Source organism: Scylla paramamosain, chromosome 26 (genome assembly GCF_035594125.1).
Source record: "Scylla paramamosain isolate STU-SP2022 chromosome 26, ASM3559412v1, whole genome shotgun sequence".
In the NCBI taxonomy this organism is placed as follows: domain Eukaryota; kingdom Metazoa; phylum Arthropoda; class Malacostraca; order Decapoda; family Portunidae; genus Scylla; species Scylla paramamosain.
Genome location: NC_087176.1, coordinates 9,417,501 through 9,434,014, shown reverse-complemented (window position 1 = coordinate 9,434,014; position 16,514 = coordinate 9,417,501). Strand labels below are relative to the sequence as shown.

The 16,514-nt window shown below is 38.3% G+C and overlaps 2 protein-coding genes across 13 annotated transcripts in view; both read left to right on the top strand.

The window, feature by feature from the left end:
- The window catches only part of LOC135113704 (phosphatidylinositol 4,5-bisphosphate 5-phosphatase A-like), a 38,877-nt gene extending 30,716 nt beyond the window's left edge, over positions 1-8,161 (top strand). Inside the window, exons 1-11 of one of the 5 annotated variants that reach the window (XM_064029219.1) lie at positions 111-176; positions 725-758; positions 1,749-1,801; positions 2,616-2,747; positions 3,048-3,273; positions 3,433-3,608; positions 4,009-4,233; positions 4,735-4,888; positions 5,829-5,966; positions 6,879-6,965; positions 7,871-8,161. In XM_064029219.1, coding sequence (XP_063885289.1) covers positions 1,788-1,801; positions 2,616-2,747; positions 3,048-3,273; positions 3,433-3,608; positions 4,009-4,233; positions 4,735-4,888; positions 5,829-5,966; positions 6,879-6,965; positions 7,871-7,990 — 1,272 coding nt within the window. In that variant the 5' untranslated portion in view covers positions 111-176; positions 725-758; positions 1,749-1,787 and the 3' untranslated portion in view covers positions 7,991-8,161. The other 4 variants (XM_064029217.1, XM_064029220.1, XM_064029218.1 and 1 more) reach the window with 4 other exon arrangements.
- A 194-nt stretch (positions 8,162-8,355) lies between these two features.
- Positions 8,356-16,514, top strand: part of LOC135113700 (uncharacterized) — an 87,511-nt gene continuing 79,352 nt past the window's right edge. For 4 of the 8 annotated variants that reach the window (XM_064029208.1, XM_064029204.1, XM_064029205.1 and 1 more), the window contains exon 1: positions 16,295-16,514. This exon is cut by the window's right edge. The gene's annotated coding sequence lies outside the window, so the exon portion shown is untranslated. Of the gene's footprint in view, positions 13,495-15,700; positions 15,865-16,291 lie in introns of those variants that run through there. The other 4 variants (XM_064029207.1, XM_064029202.1, XM_064029203.1 and 1 more) reach the window with 3 other exon arrangements.

Below are 16,514 nucleotides of genomic sequence, written 5' to 3'. Positions count from 1 at the left end.
TTAGCTGACAATAGCAACAACTTAGTGAAATAAACAGTTTGGTACAAAAGGTAATAGGCTCGTGGGTGTCAAGGGTGGCGTGTTTACTACGGGAGTGACGGGCTGAGTGTCACCTGTGTTGTTTACTGCCTCGCTGCCCGCATCTCCCGCCTGGCTTTCCGAGGGCGTGTGGGCCGGTGAGTACTTGTCGGGGAGCGTTTGAGTCATCATTGATCACGTGGCACGGTGCTGGGTGATGTGTAGTGCTGTGGTGAGTAGGCGGTGAGGTGTGTCATCCCAGGTACTCGTTACTCACCTTGTCTGTCATGGGCAAGGTGTGGAAGAAGGCTAAGCTCGCGGGAGTGGTTGTTTACCTTTGGACCTGTGATGTTATTGTCGTTGTTACCTGCCAGTGTGTCTGTAGTAATTCAAAACACTTTGGAATTTATCAGTAAAAGATAATTAGGAGGTAAAAATTTGGTGAATTATCTCGTGTATTTGAAACTAATGTAGTACCCGATGCTCGTCCTTGTTATCTTTCAAAGCATGTACAATAATTCTAGACCCATCCAGATCTATCAGGGAAGATTGTTCAGCCCTGAAATTACTGGGATGTGGTTTAGTGAAAGTTTGTTATTGTCACCTTGGCGTTACTGCTTAGCTCAGTGGCCTGTGCATGGTGGGAGACACCACGGTGTTACCTGACAGGTTCTGCCTTATTCAAGTACTTATTCTTTACTTACAGCATCCCTGAGTGGACTTATCTTCTGTCGTGTATAGTTAGTAGCTCCAGTCTTGGCATGTTTAGAAATAGAACCATCTGTCATTACTTGCTTATTCCAAGAACAAGAACAAGATCCCTGATTAGAATCCTTTTTGCCTAATCTCAGTTCATGCATTTATCTTAACCCACCTCATTTACCCTGGCCCCTGAGTCCCTTCACACTTCTGGCACATCATGCTGCCTGACATCAACCCTGTCACACTGAGGAGCCCTGTGCTTGAGTGCTTTTGTGCATGTGTTTAAAATGTGCTTTCTAAAAAAAAAATGCAGTTTAGTGGGACTGAGCACATGATGCACTGCACATTTGCACAGTGCTGAACAGATATGCAAGCCAGCACGTAGGTGTGTCCTTGATGGCTGTGAGTGGCTATGGGAGCTAAAACACTCATTGACGGGGTGACAGAGAATTGGCACGTTTCTATGCACATGTTAAATACTCACAGAAACACTCCTATGTAGCTGGTCTAAATGGAGATCTGATGGCTGGCCATGGCCAAACAGATTTTAGAACTAATTAATTGTTGCTCACACTTATTGATTGGCTATGTGGGTGATATATCTCATTGGTGACTCCACCAGTAAATTTTGAGCATGAAAAACAGAGGTTAGTTATATTAGACTGATTCTGGCAGGAATCATGGAGGCCAGATGGCCTTATTTGGAAGTTAGTTGGTAAGTTCAATAATCCTGCAAATGGTTTGAGAATGGATGGTTTTAGGAAGGAACATTCATCCACCAGGTGAAGCAGTAGCTTGCATGTGCAGTCAAGTCATGACATCATGATGAACCAGTCAGCATGAGTGTTTGCTAAATAGCCTTAGCATCTATTTCATTGTAACTGGCTAAATTACCACAGCCTTGTTTTGATGAGATAGACATCATTAAATTTTATTTCTAATTCTGGTGGTTACATTTTCTTACCAATTTAAATAACTTTGTTGTACATGTTTGCCAGACTTACTAAATACACTCCGTCTCTCACCAGATTCACATAACACACTTGCTGTGACAAGGAACACCAGACATGGAGACCATAAAGTAAGTGCTGGCCTGCTGCTGTGTGTCCTGAGACAAAGGAGAAAATATTCTGAGCCACCTTGTGTGGGATTGCCAGCCTGGTATATAGATAGGTAGATTATTATTATTATTATTATTATTATTATTATTATTATTATTATTATTATTATTATTATTATTATTATTATTATTATTATTAGGAGGTGGTGTGGTGTATCTGACAGGGCCCATTGGCTTATGGACCCAGTTAGGGAGTGGGGCACTCTGTAGGAAGTATCCTACATCTCCTATGGTCTAAACTTTATTACTTCGTGACGCACTATTGATATATCTTAGACTATGACAGCGCACCAACTTCACAGTCAGTGTAGTGTTTACCTGTCCATTAAAATTATGCGGCACACTTGTCGCGGTGCACTTCTGCATCGTGGCGCACAGTTTGAGAATCACAGGTGTAAGGATTGGAGTAGGTATGGGGTAGGAAACTGTCTCTTTATGAAGGGGTGGGGGTAAGCCACTGTATTTTGTCAGGCCTTGCTGTGGAAGCATGTGTCCACTTGTGTTGCGTCTAAGCTCTCTCCCGGGGCTGACGGGGCCAAGACTGTGAATAATGTATGTGTGAGTGTGTGGTGCATTGTGTGGGCCACCCTATGTGGGATTGCAGATATATATATATAGATGGGTAGATTAATGATGATGGTGATTATTATTATTATTATTATTATTATTATTATTATTATTATTATTATTATTATTATTATTATTATTATTATTATTATTATTTACCACTTTGCTCCAGTCTGGTACAGTACTCTAACTTTCCTTGTTGATGCAGAGTGGCCTGCTACACCTGGAATGTGGAGACAACTTGGCCCGACCAAGACCTGCATTCCCTGTTAGGGGTGAGCAAGGGTCCTGTCATCAAGCGAGGTCTGGATGCTGCTCTTCCGGACATCTACATCATTGGGTACATCACTCTGTGCTAGACTAATAACTGCCAACCCTTGTACTGCTGTGGTTCCCCCTTCAGGCTTAATAGAATGGCCTGGTGCAAGTTTAGAGCACAGTTTCAAAAGCTCTTATGTCTGCAAGTTTGATTTTGGCACATGGCAGTTTCTTGATAGGAGAGGTAGCACTCTCTTGTAACAATGGCCAATACTGCATCATTTTGTTTTTTTAGCACTTATAGTATGATCAATTTGTAACTAAAGTGCAACAAACCCCATAACTTTATATATTTATAAGTCAAATAAAACCATATTGACAGGCTGCAGGAGGTGAAATCACAGCCTCAGAATGTGATAATGGATGCGCTGTTTGAGGAACCATGGACCAATGCTCTCAGAGAAGTGGTTGGGCCACACAACTATGTGCGAGTGACCGGTGAGAGGCTCCAGGGCATTGTGACCAACATCTTTGTGAAGAGGCACCACCTGCCCCATCTGAGGGACATCCACACCTGTGTTGTCAGGACTGGCTTTGGAGGACTATGGGTATGGTGGCTATTGTTGTGGTTCTGTGAGGGAGAGAGAGTGCAACAATCAAAGACATCACATGCACAAACAGACACAAAAAAAATAATATTTAAAAATAACTGGAGAAAACTTGGGAGAGAGATCTGTGACATTTTTTCTGGTCTGTCTCACCCACAGGGTAACAAGGGGGCCACCAGCATCAGATTCTCCCTGTATGGGTGTTCAGTGTGTGTGGTAAATTGCCATTTGGCTCCACATGATGCTGGCTACAAGGAGCGAGTTGACCACTTCAATGCCATAGTGGACGGCACTCAGTTCCCTGTTCAGGAGACCAGCAACATTCTCTATCATGAGTGAGTGTCTCTATGTAGTAGTAAAGATTTAATGATTGATATTATATTGTAACAGCAACAGGTAAACAGTGACAGGTAAACAATTATGCAATAAATCACACTCAGACACATAATAACCACCAATGGGATAATGTTTTACTACCACATATTGGAGCAGTTAACTGGAAACACCTCACCCCGACACCCCATGAAAAGACATGCGCATTTCATGTCTGTCTTAAAATATATCAGTCCGGCAGTCTCTCACAGGCAAAACACCACTCACTCATACACACATCATTCACACTTGTAGCCCTGATGGTCCCTGGTGAAAAGGAAGAGTCTTGTGGATAGTTTAGGATCAAATATTAATATGCACAAGCTTGTATTACCCTTTCCTCATATTTTTGTTCCCTGTTAGTTATGTCTTCTGGCTTGGGGACATGAACTTCCGGTTTGAGGGACACATGACCACAGAAGGCATTGCAAAGTTCATCACAGACAACAACTGGTCAGCCTTGGCTGATGTGGATGAGCTGAAGCAGGCACAGAAGAGTGGTGATGCCTTCTCCATGTTCATTGAGGGACCGCTCACCTTCCCTCCCACGTACAAGTACCTGGAAGACACTCAGGAATATGATTTGACGTGAGTAGCAGGCTTGTCTTGCTGAATTTTAAGTGAGCATAAAAGGTGAGAAATATAGATAGAATAATATTTACAAAATGGGATGAGATGTCTGAGCAAAAATAAACCATGTATGTGCAAGAGTGCCATCATAAGGGAGCTTCAGTTAGGCTGCCACTGAATGGTGTCCTTATACATTGATTGGTCAATGTATTCCTGTCTTGATTGGAAATGTATAGCAAACTAATATATTTCTACTAAAGCCCCCTTGATTACACAAGGCACTGGATTATCCAAATATGAATAATCTGGCTTCTTACAATTAGTCATTTTGGTGGGAATAAAGGAGATATATTCTTAAGAGAAAATAGAAATATGTAGACCAGTCAGTGAGTGAGAGTATCAATCATTGGCTGTGGTATCATGTTCATGAGTTCTTCGTGGCTCAGATCATTATGACAGTGAAGCTGAGCATGAGGAGGAATGCTTGATGGACAGCCTCATAATGTTCCTAATCAACAGACGGCGGCCGGCATGGACAGACCGCATCCTCCATCAGGTCCATGTTGACGCCTATGAGAATGTGAAGCTTGGGGTGGAGCAGACGACCTATGAGGCTGCTCACGAATACAGGCAGTCCGACCACAGGCCAGTCCGAGCTCATTACAAGATCAAGGTGTGTGTTTGTTTTGTTGAGTATTTGTCCTGCGGGAATTAGTGTGTCATGGAGAAAACATGTGATTGTGTAAGGGTTTATTCAGAAACTGTTTTGCATTAACTTTCATTCCATAGATAGTTGGTGAGCTTATATGTATGGGCTTGTGTTGTCCTCTTTCCATGATGCTTTTTTGTGTCTACTTTTTTTTTATTATTTGTTATTTTTTATGGTGCCATTTTGTTTGTTTGATTATATAATGCTTGTGATTTACTTTGTATTTATTTTTTATACATAATGAGGATTTTCTTATTTTCCCTTTTATTAATCTGATGTATACATAATAATCAATAATTCTTTACTTTTCAAAACATTAAAAGATTTTATAAGTTGGAATTTTATTAAGTTTGGAATTCCACTTTGGAATTCCACTTAAGGCAACAAAATGTTTAATTTGAAAAATGTTCCCAAAAGGTGATATTTTCTGCAATATTTTTATTTTATTTTATTTATTTATTTATTTATTTATTTATTTATTTATTTATTTTTTATTTTTATTTTTTTTTGCACCACCCCTTGGTTGCCCTGTGTGGGATTGCCAGCTTGGTATGTAAAATATATAGAGAGGCACCATGCTGGCTTATCTTTTATTGACAACTTAAGGAGATTCTATGATAGTAAATTTTGTGTTTTTCACATGACAAAAGTGTACATGTTGCCCTTTTTGTTTTTTATTATTATTTTGATACTTCACTCTGTGGTTTAGCATTATTTCCTCATGATGCACTCTGTTCTTAATTTATTCTCTATTGGAGATAACTACTAACCACAATCATTACATCTAGCTCACAGATGATGATAATAGTATTGTTTCAGCATTTGCTTCAACTTCTTACACATTATTTAAATTGGAAGGCACATATGTACCCTCTGTTAGTTTCTGATTTATCCTCTGGCACAGATGTTTGCCAACCATGAGGAGCGCTGCATCCACTTTGAGCAGCCAGTTTCATGGGTGATTGGTGAAGGTGGTCTGGTGAAGTTCACCCTCGACTCTGATGTGGTCACTTCCCCTGCTGACTACATTGCCGTCTATAAGGTACTCTGCTCACACTGTGCCTCTTTAGCACATAATAACACTATTTCTTCTTCAGGAATCCATATGTTGTTTTCATCTGAATCAGTTTTCTCTTATAATCTGCTGTTTATTCTATTGCCAGGAACCTTTCTATGATTTTGTATATATTTGAATAATTTCTTCTAATGTAACATGTATTATGAAGAAAGTAATTGTCTTTAGTTATTTAGGTTGAACAGGAATCATGCATTGATTTTTTTTAATATGATGTGTCTTGTGTTTTGGAAATGGTCTGTTCTAGCATGAAAAAAACTGACTTGATTTTGTTACCTAGTAAAGTAAGGTGGTATAGTCACTTTTTATGTTAGTTTTTACTTATCTATTGTGCCATGAAATGCAGTGAGTAACATATATACGTATATTTGTCTTGTCTTTAGTTATTTATCATACTATCTTGTGATCTTGTGAATGAAGGCCAAGTATAAGTGCACTGGTTAGGTGGGGTTGTGGTGCTCAGCTTTGGAGCATCAAGGAAATGCTGAGAAACATCCATAGGTGAGATAAATTTGTTGTGAGGAGCACTCTTGCTGAGGCTTGAATCCATATCAGCTGTCCAACACATTACCAGTCAGGCCACAAGTAATCATTTAGAAGGCTTTTGCTTATCCTTCTACATTGGAGGTAAGAATTGAGGTGACCTGGTGTGCTCACTTCCACTGTTTAGTATTTTCCTTCAGTCTCCAATTTTCTGACTTGCTGACAATCTTACAAAACCTGACAATTGATAGATTCTTAGCAGATCAGAAGACATGAGATAGGGAAAAACTAACACAGAAAAGGGAGTAGGGTGCTCAACTTCAGACCATGGTTATTACAGTGTGTGTGTGTGTGTGTGTGTAGGTGGGTGGTGTGTGATGGCCTTGTATTCCACAGGTTGACTTCACCTCGGTGCACCAGTACGTGATCTACATGTACTTGCCACAGATGCCACCAGGGAGCCCACAGCCACACAATTATGAGGTAAGTGGGAACCTGTTGTCTTACTGCAGACAGGTACAGGGTGAGAAAGGCATAAATGAAGGTTGCACACATATCCATACTTTTCACACTAAGACCAGGGAAAATAATGAAATTTATTGTTAAGGGCTCTGATATACAATAACATCCATAAGTTAGTATTCTACAAATTGGAATTTTATTAAGTTGGCAAGGTAACAAAATATCCAATAAAAAAGAAATAGTCTAAAAAGGTGATTTCTGAAAAAAAAATTTAGTGTGTTGGCACCATGCTGACTAGACTGAGGCAAACCAGACCAAATTTGGCATAAGTTGTGCACTACTACTTGTTGTGCAGGTTATGCTGGTTCTGGTTGAAGATTGGGAAGTTTAGTCCTTGCAGTGACACTTTCTCGATTCAGTCTTGTTTACTGTTTCTTTTTGCTTTCTACTCTCTTTTGTTTCTCTCAAATATCACATTAATTTTCATATACTTTTTCTGTCTCTTCTTCCAAAAACTGTACAGTACATAATATTTCTTTTTGGTGTCTCAATGTTACTATTGTCAAATAGTTGTTTACCTGTAATGCAATTTTTTTCTATATATGTTCTTTGAAATCTGTCAACTTACCTCTAGTCTCTATCTCTTTTCCTTATCCTTGTTATGAGTCAGTGTGTTTCCAATGATTTCTAGTGATATTTCACATGAATTGGAGTTTTGATAAGTTGGCAAAGGCTTTTGGCCTTGTTATGCCAAGTTATGGAGGTTCTATTGTAATCTTTATACTTATAGAAAATGATGTGCTAGTCTTTAGAAGAATGGTGCATCAGATTCTCCCTTTACATCACCATCATTTTCACTGACATGTTTTTTCTCCCACCTATCATCATCACCACCATCATCATTGTTTCATTCTCTCTCCCTTCAGTTTATGTTCAATGACGAATTGCTCCAAGAGGCAGGAATGTACCGTGTACTGTACTACTCGGGCAAATACAGCTGTTACCTGGGCATGAGTGACCCCTTCCCTGCCCTCCCTCAGTCATAGGGAGCTGGGTGAGTGCTCTCAGGGTGTATTATTTTATGCTATTTGAAACCTCATCTGTTGTAGAGTTCCAGATTGATTTGATCTGTTTTCTTTTTATTTATGTTTGATGTAAAGTTCTTATTATGATAATTTATTGAAATGGCTATACAAGTGTTATGATTAATGAATTTTATATATATATATATATATATATATATATATATATATATATATATATATATATATATATATATATATATATATATATATATATATATATATATATATATATATATATATATATATATATATATATATATATATATATATATATATATATATATATATATATATATATATATATATATATATATATATATAATGACTGATGTGGCCTCATTGTTTGGCACCAACACTGCACAAAGCTACATATATCAGTTTTCATGTATTGGAAATAATGCTGAGTGACACAGAAGGCCTGCCTGCCTGCCTGCCTGACTCCTAGGACTGTTCTCAATTGCTCCTATGTGGATCTTGTGTGTTGTTTGACATATAAGATATTTCATACCTCATACAGCACAGGAACTTGTCTACAGGGACATAGTTAAGCAGGAGCGTTTTTTTTATAATTTGTTGTTATAGTTATTATTATATTAATTTGAATATAGTCTTTATTTTACAGTATTGTTTTCATTGTTTTATCCAATTATCGATATTATATTGGAAGTAAATATGTTGTTTTTTGTTGTTTCATCATGTAGTTAAAGCATTACATTTTCTTAGCAAGTGTACCCTTTGTCTGTGAGCATCTTGTGTTGGCAGGCATGTCCGGTAGCACTAAGTAACATAGGGAGTACTTCCATTGTGAGTGTGGACCACTGAATGATGAGGGAACCTGTTGAGTGCTGACACACTGCACTCCAGGGAGCTGTTCTCATGTACACTGGGGATGACTTCACTCCTGCCTTGTTAGGGTTGTGGGCTGTCAGGAAAGAGTGTGGGTCTGTGCTGTCACTTGTCCTGATATCCTAGTGTGCTGTGGGGAATGGGTGAAGTTGTCTTTTTCTTTATGTACAATCATAGGCAATACTTGAGTAACTTCACAGATTCACTTTCATTTAGTTTTGTATTTCACCTCAGTCTTAGGTCCTTTGACCTCTTGATAGTCTTACAAATTCTAGAATAAGCAGCTCACCAAATAAGAGGACTTAATATTGACAGAGAAATGCAAAATAGTGGGAATGAGTGGAGAAGGTTTCTCAACATCTAACCATGACTGTACAGTTTTTCAAAGTATTGATGTCATATTGTTGTGCTAAAGCAGTTTACTTAATGATTTGTATTCGTATTATAGGCATGAGTTTCTGTGGACTGAGATATCACTACTTGATGCAGCTGTACACATTTATGTAGGTCAACTGTCTTTTACTGTCTCCTTACTGTTTTCTTAAATTTTTCATTGTCTGATAAGTGGAAGGTCTTAATTGTTCATGACTTGCATATCCAGAGTAACTGTTTACTGACAACCACTTGCATATCTTGGGCAGTGTGGGCAGGTGTCTCAACAGGTCTTGCTTCTTGTGCAGTACAGATGTACAAGGTATCATTCAAATTTATATAAGATGAACATTTTTTTCAGGTATAACATTGTTAGTATTGAGTAGTATTTAGTATATATTGTTTTAAGGCAGCAATGTGTGTTATTTGCAGGATTTGATTTTATTGAAGGTATTTCTTTAAAATGAGAGGTTTGTGTACTAATTTATTGCTTCTTGATTTATTTGTAGAGTGTCGGAACTGTAGGGATTTCTTGTTGCACCGTTTCATGTAAGAAGTGTTGTTGAATTTACACAGAAATATGGTGCATATATCTCTTAATGATATGACTGTAGTGCCTCAGACTGATTCCCTTAATCCTTCAGTAACCCCTCATTTAATTTTTATGGTGTTGACTGTTGACATTTGAGGAGAATGAGGATAAAGGGGATGATAAGCATGATTGTTATGATAATGGGAGGTGGCAGTAAAGTAAATAAGACATGGAAAAGAACATAATAGATTATCTAGCAGGGATATTTGTTATTGAGGTACAGTATATTTTATGATTGTATTCACCAACAAGCACTAATATATATGGAACATTCATTTCTTTTTATTCTCTTCTAATGTATATGCTATCTGTTCATTTTTACCTTAATTCTGAACATCATCAATAAAGGTTATTGACTTTTGAGTTAATTTACACGAAACACTGACGATTATACAGACGGAAAAATGATATTGATAGATTACTGAGTCCATTTGAACTATTATAGATTTTGAGTTCATTTACACACTGACATTTAATTCTGTGGACAGGAAAATGTTTTAGTCATGGTTTGGGGGGTTTTTTTGTAATGAGGTGTGGCTGTGTGGCTACTAGTTCTTTAAAGAGTGGTGTGGGATGTGTGGTGAGCTTGCCACCTTTGTAGTGTGGTGAAGATGTGTGGCTATTAGCACAGGAGCCATCTTCATTGTGGGGTGTGTGTGTATGTGTGTGTGTGTGTGTGTGGCTGTCATTGTGGATCTGTCAACCAAGAGGGAGGTATTGGACTTCAAAGATTTGTTTTTTCTTCACATTTTGAGCTACATTGCAACACTCATAGGATGTTTTGTGTTAGAAATTGTGACTATAACCTAATTTTGAAGGCAGCAACCCTAACCAAAGCTACTTAATACTCAGTTACCCTAAAAGATATGTACCTTCCATAACCTGTCAGTGGCCATGTGGCATTTGGCTTTACATTCATGGCGAGTTTTAAGACATATTAACTGTTACATTGACTCTTTTCTGTGTTGATCATTGTAAAGCCAGTATTGAAGACTAGCAGTGAGCTCACCAGCCTCTTTGGGTTATCTCCTGGTGTTTCAGCTAAACATTTTCTTCACACTGACAGAAGAAAAGTATGATAATGCAATGATAATAATCTATCTATGTACTGGAATAACTTTTTTTATTTTTATTTATTTATTTATTCATTCATTCATTTATTCATGCATTCATTTATTCATCCATATTCATGAACTATCTGCTTTTCATGTGTGGATTGTTGTCTGAGGAAATACAAGCATGTAGTATTGTTAAATGGGCACTACATGAATGTAGCTTAATTCATCATTGAATTACTTGTATTTACAGTACTATGTCAAATTATCAGGGTGATTTTCCTTACAGTGTAAATTTCTTGCACCATATAGGTTTTGACGTGTGTATGTGTTCACAAACATAAATTAATTATTCATTTATTCTGATTTGTATCAGATATGGTTATTTACTTACAAAGGTCTGATTTTCAGGTATCAGTTAATCAACTCATCACTTATAGTCTATCACTACTACTCCTTTGCCAGATAGGCTCTAGTACAGTTTGATGTTTCTCACAAGAACATTCAAGGGTATTGTTCATTTGTAAACCAGAGTTTCCTTGTGACTGAGTCTATGAATAAGAGCAGATAGATTTATGTGGTAACAAATCAGATACTTTAAAGTTTTTGCACTTTGGCAGCTGGGGAAGTGCCTTCTTGGAGTCAGTGAGTGGCAGTGCTGTGTCCTGAGGAGGACAGCAGGCAGTGATCAATATGGTCTATAATGGGGGAGCTAAAGTTTGCTTATATTTAAATAGGATGAGTGGCAATTGCCACATTGGACAATTACATCAGTTCTTCATGGTTTGGAGCTGGACAATACCCTTAGATTCACTAGTCTAAAGAAATCCTAGAATAGGAAACAGGACTTGTAATCTTATAACCGTTTAGCCTCAAGATTGTTAATCCATTACACTGGTGATCGTGTAGACACTGCAGCATGTGATGAGGGAGCATGCCAGGACACAATGAAGGCTGTTTCAAAGGCAGGCTGGTGGTGGAGGGCTGTCTTTGCATTATCCATATAGTAACAGCATGTTGTTCCACTCTATACTGATATACATGCTGACAGAGGTTGTATCATTAGACATTGTATAATTTTTGCTGCTTTTGTGTTTGCAAGTTTTCATAATCTTACTGATAAAAGTCTTATTGTTTAAATGTTTTATAATTTATACATCTGTTTGTTAAAATACTTACATCATTACATGTTTTAAGAAAAATCTATCAACAAAATTCAATTATTAATCTGAAGTTTGTCAGTACAAGAGAGGAGTTAAAATGGCAGTGTGTTTGGCAGATTTTGTTTGGCAGAGTTTGGTCAGCAATATGTTGCAATAATATTTAGGTAATTGTATGTAGAGAGTCTGCACTACGAGTATGTATGCCTCTATGGACATAGTATGTGTACTGTAGATGAACTGCCTGGAGACACAAAAAAAAAGGGTTGAAACTGCTTTGTACATTCTTGGATTTTCATTAATCTCATATCAGGTATTTCATTACCTAATGAATGGGATAAAAGTATTCTATTTTAGTATTCTGTGTCTGTATCTTTATATCAAGCCCAGGCATCTTGTATTATTGTTGGAACTGAAAATCAGAGGAAGGGATTCCCAGTCCCCTTGCCCTACCCCTTTTACTTGCCTTTCACAGTGTATGGGGAATATAACAACAGTGTTCTTCCAGCTTGTCATAAAATCAAGAGTACATAGAATACTTTAAAAGAAGGCAGTCATGACTTTCATCTCATTTCATAAGTAAATAAAATTCAATTCATATCACATCATTTCATGCCAGCATGGTGAAATGAATAATACAGATGTCATAAATGGGTGAAGCTGACTGTAGAGTGTATGCACTAAGTACTTGTAATAGAAATAGTAAATTCTCACTTCAGTGAATGGTATGGCGAGAGAGAGAGAGAGAGAGAGAGAGAGAGAGAGAGAGAGAGAGAGAGAGAGAGAGAGAGAGAGAGAGAGAGAGAGAGAGAGAGAGAGGTGAGGAGCAATTTGTACATTTAATTAATCTCAGATTCACGATCAGCAAGATGTCAATGTGGCAAGTGTTTGCACTTGTCTTGGTTCATTAGAGTGATATTGAACTCCTACTTTGATATGGTTTTTGTTCTTAACAGTGCCATGGAAGACTAGTACAATTTACAACTTTTAGTATTAAGTTATAAGTGAAAAGTAGTAATTGAATAGAGCTCATCTTAGAAATTTCACTCTTGTATGAGGCTGGCCATTTCTTTTCATAATAACATTATTTTTTATGACAATTCTGTTGCTTATTGTAACTATATGCACTGGCTTGCTTTATTCAAAATGTTTTTAATAGAAAATATACATATCTGAATCTTAAATTGCAAAGCTTTTTAAATATTTTTACAATATGAGTGCTATGATGCATCTTAATCTTGCGTAGCATCATCTTAGTGAGTTAAGGTAATGAATATGCAACAGTTTCTCCACCACAGTCTTGTGCAAGCTCAGCCCTTCACCCACTCCCTGTCACTGCCAGTGTAGGAGAGAGCAGTGTTGGGAGCTGGTGGAGGGGAAAATGTTACCACTTGAATGGCAGCCTTGAAATGAAACACGACAAGAACTTTGAGCAGTTAAGTAACCCTCTGTCTTCCTTGTTTTCATAACTGACTGACAACCAGGGTGGGAAGGGAAGGGTGTTGCTGCATTAGGTCAAGATGGGATGGAATGGGATTTTGAGTATTAGAGTGATAATAATGATCAAGGTGGAAAGGAAAGGGTATTGGGATGGTAGGAATGAAAGAATTTTGCTGCATTAGTGTGATGGCTGTGGTAATGTTATTCTAAGGCTTGCATGGGCAAACATGGTGTAACACAACCCATATGTTACCAGTATGTACTGTACTATTATCTATGAACTACCAAGCTTTACTAGGATAAGTTACTATACTGATTACTATGTTGTACATCTTACCTTAGTGAAGAGGCTGAGTGTGTTATGTGCAGTTCTTATATAGCTTGATTCTGTGGTGCACTTGATTCTCTTAAAGTGTTTGGAAAGACAAATGCTACTTCTGTGTCAGTTTTGAGCTTTAGGTCTCAGTCAGGAGCCTGTCTGTGAGAGAGTGAGACAGTGAGATATGTTTAACAAATTTGTAAGTGGAGTATGTGTTACGTTTTTGTGAGAATGGGTGTGTGTGTATGACAATTTCAGTGATGTGGAGTACTGTGTGTGTGTGTGTGTGTGTGTGTGTGTGTGTGTGTGTGTGTGTGTGTGTGGGGAGCAGGTCATCCTTGGTCATTATGGTGTGATTTGTTGGGTCATGTTTATTTGTATTGTTTGTTGTTATATACAAAATTAGTTTTTATAAAATTGTTGTCAAAATGCTTGATTGTGTTTGTGTCGATGCTTTTTAAAAATGGTTAACTTTGAGACATGTTTTAGTTTACTGCAATCCAAGTGTATTATTCTGTTTATGTTTTATCTTGCTGGAATATTTTATCTATTGTAATCCAGATATATTATTTTATTGTATGTATTTATCTTATCTTTGGAAGCCATAAGTTACTCTGTTATGATATACTATAGATTCATAACGCATAACTTTGTATTTCTTAAGTTCATTTACCATCTCCAGATGTTATGTTAGTTAATAATTTGCTATTATTAAGTGACAACAGAATGACAATGACATGACCTGACCTGACCTCCCAGGGATGTGCCAGGTGTCAGGGCCAAGACAGGCCTTGTTATATTCCAGCACTAGTCGTTGGCCAGGTATATAACCCCTGTTTACCTGTTGATTCTATGAAATAGTAAGACATGTACTTAAATGTGTTCACTGGCATTTGAACGACTGTTGTTTATATCATAGTTTATTCCTCGGAAATATATATATGTCATTATTAGTGTGTGTCTGGATTGACCTCATGGTATTAGCTTATTATCAGCATCATCATCATCATTATCACCATTTTATGTAATGTCCTTATTTTTCCTATGTGGTTAGATGGCTTACAAGTTTTCCTTACTTTTTGCAGTCTTAGATGATCCCTTCCCTGATTCATCCTTCTTATGTTTTCTCCAGTTTTTCCACTAGTTTTCCAATTATCTCCAATGCTAATACTCTTCTGAAGCTCTTCTTTTTAAATCCTTACTTAATTCTCTCTCTCTCTCTCTCTCTCTCTCTCTCTCTCTCTCTCTCTCTCTCTCTCTCTCTCTCTCTCTCTCTCTCTCTCTCTCTCTCTCTCTCTCTCTCTCTCTCTCTCTCTCTCTCTCTCTCTCTCTCTCTCTCTCTCTCTCTCTCTCTCTCTCTCTCTCTCTCTCTCTCTCTCTCTCTCTCTCTCTCTCTCTCTCTCTCTCTCTCTCTCTCTCTCTCTCTCTCTCTCTCTCTCTCTCTCTCTCTCTCTCTCTCTCTCTCTCTCTCTCTCTCTCTCTCTCTCTCTCTCTCTCTCTCTCTCTCTCTCTCTCTCTCTCCTAGCTTATTGTCAGATCCACATTCTATTTGATATGATCACCTTTTATTAATCAATAACCCTCTCTACATATGATATAATATCCTGTGCACTTTAAGGGCACATAGTTATGCTTGTTTCAACACTAGCATAGTGGTTAACAACAGTATGCACATAGATAATTAAGGAGTCTCAGCTAGGTTGTGATGCATTAGTGGGTGTAGTCTGATGTTATGCTATATTGATGCATTTTAGCATTTCAACCTTTATGTTGTTGATTTATCTTTAAAGATGATGACGCATATTTTAGTTTACACTTTTAAGTTTGTGCAGTAGAAAGATATACCAGTTAAACATATATGATTATATTTTGTCATTACGTTTTTAGTTAGTGGAGGAGGCCTCAGCCAGGCACAACAGATGGGGAGAAAGACAGACACTCACAGACAACAGAACAAGGAGCAGAGTGGTGTAGCAGATTAACGCGGTGTATAGGAAAACATGACTGCTCCTACTAGTAATACTACCACAACCAGGAAGGATTAGGAAAGGGTAAGTTCAAATATTAGGATTAATTACACTATTTTTTATTAATGAATTTTGCTTCTTGTTGCCATTCGTTTACAGTAATTCCCGTAATTTAGTAACGGTTATGCTTACATGGAGCACACACTTGTTAATGCTGGCTGTAAATTTAGCCTGTCTTCACTACAGACAAAGGCAGTGTGATGTAATGACTGAAGCGAGATTCACCACAGTATCCTAGTGACGTGACATGAATAAGAACAGACACGCCACCTCTTTTACGACAGTGGTGTTCATTTATTCTGATCTCTCTCTCTCTCTCTCTCTCTCTCTCTCTCTCTCTCTCTCTCTCTCTCTCTCTCTCTCTCTCTCTCCCCGAGCGGTGCCCCATGTCCTGCTTCCCGAGCCGCGCGTGACAGGTGCCTGGGCCGCCCCTCGTCCCTCGCCGCCCGCCGCCACACACATCACGCGCCCGATCTAAAATAATCCCGAGTCTCAATATAAGCTCGGGGCCACGCCTGGTGCACTGGGCAACGCATGCGTGGCTGGGAATGCAGTGGCGGGCTGGGGCGGCTGAGCGGGCGGGCAGGAAGCCGAGCGGGGAAGGAGTGAGACTGCAAGTGGTCTCTGGAAGTGGTGTCTGACAACTGTGGTCGCGAGGGGAGTGGAAGCGCGGG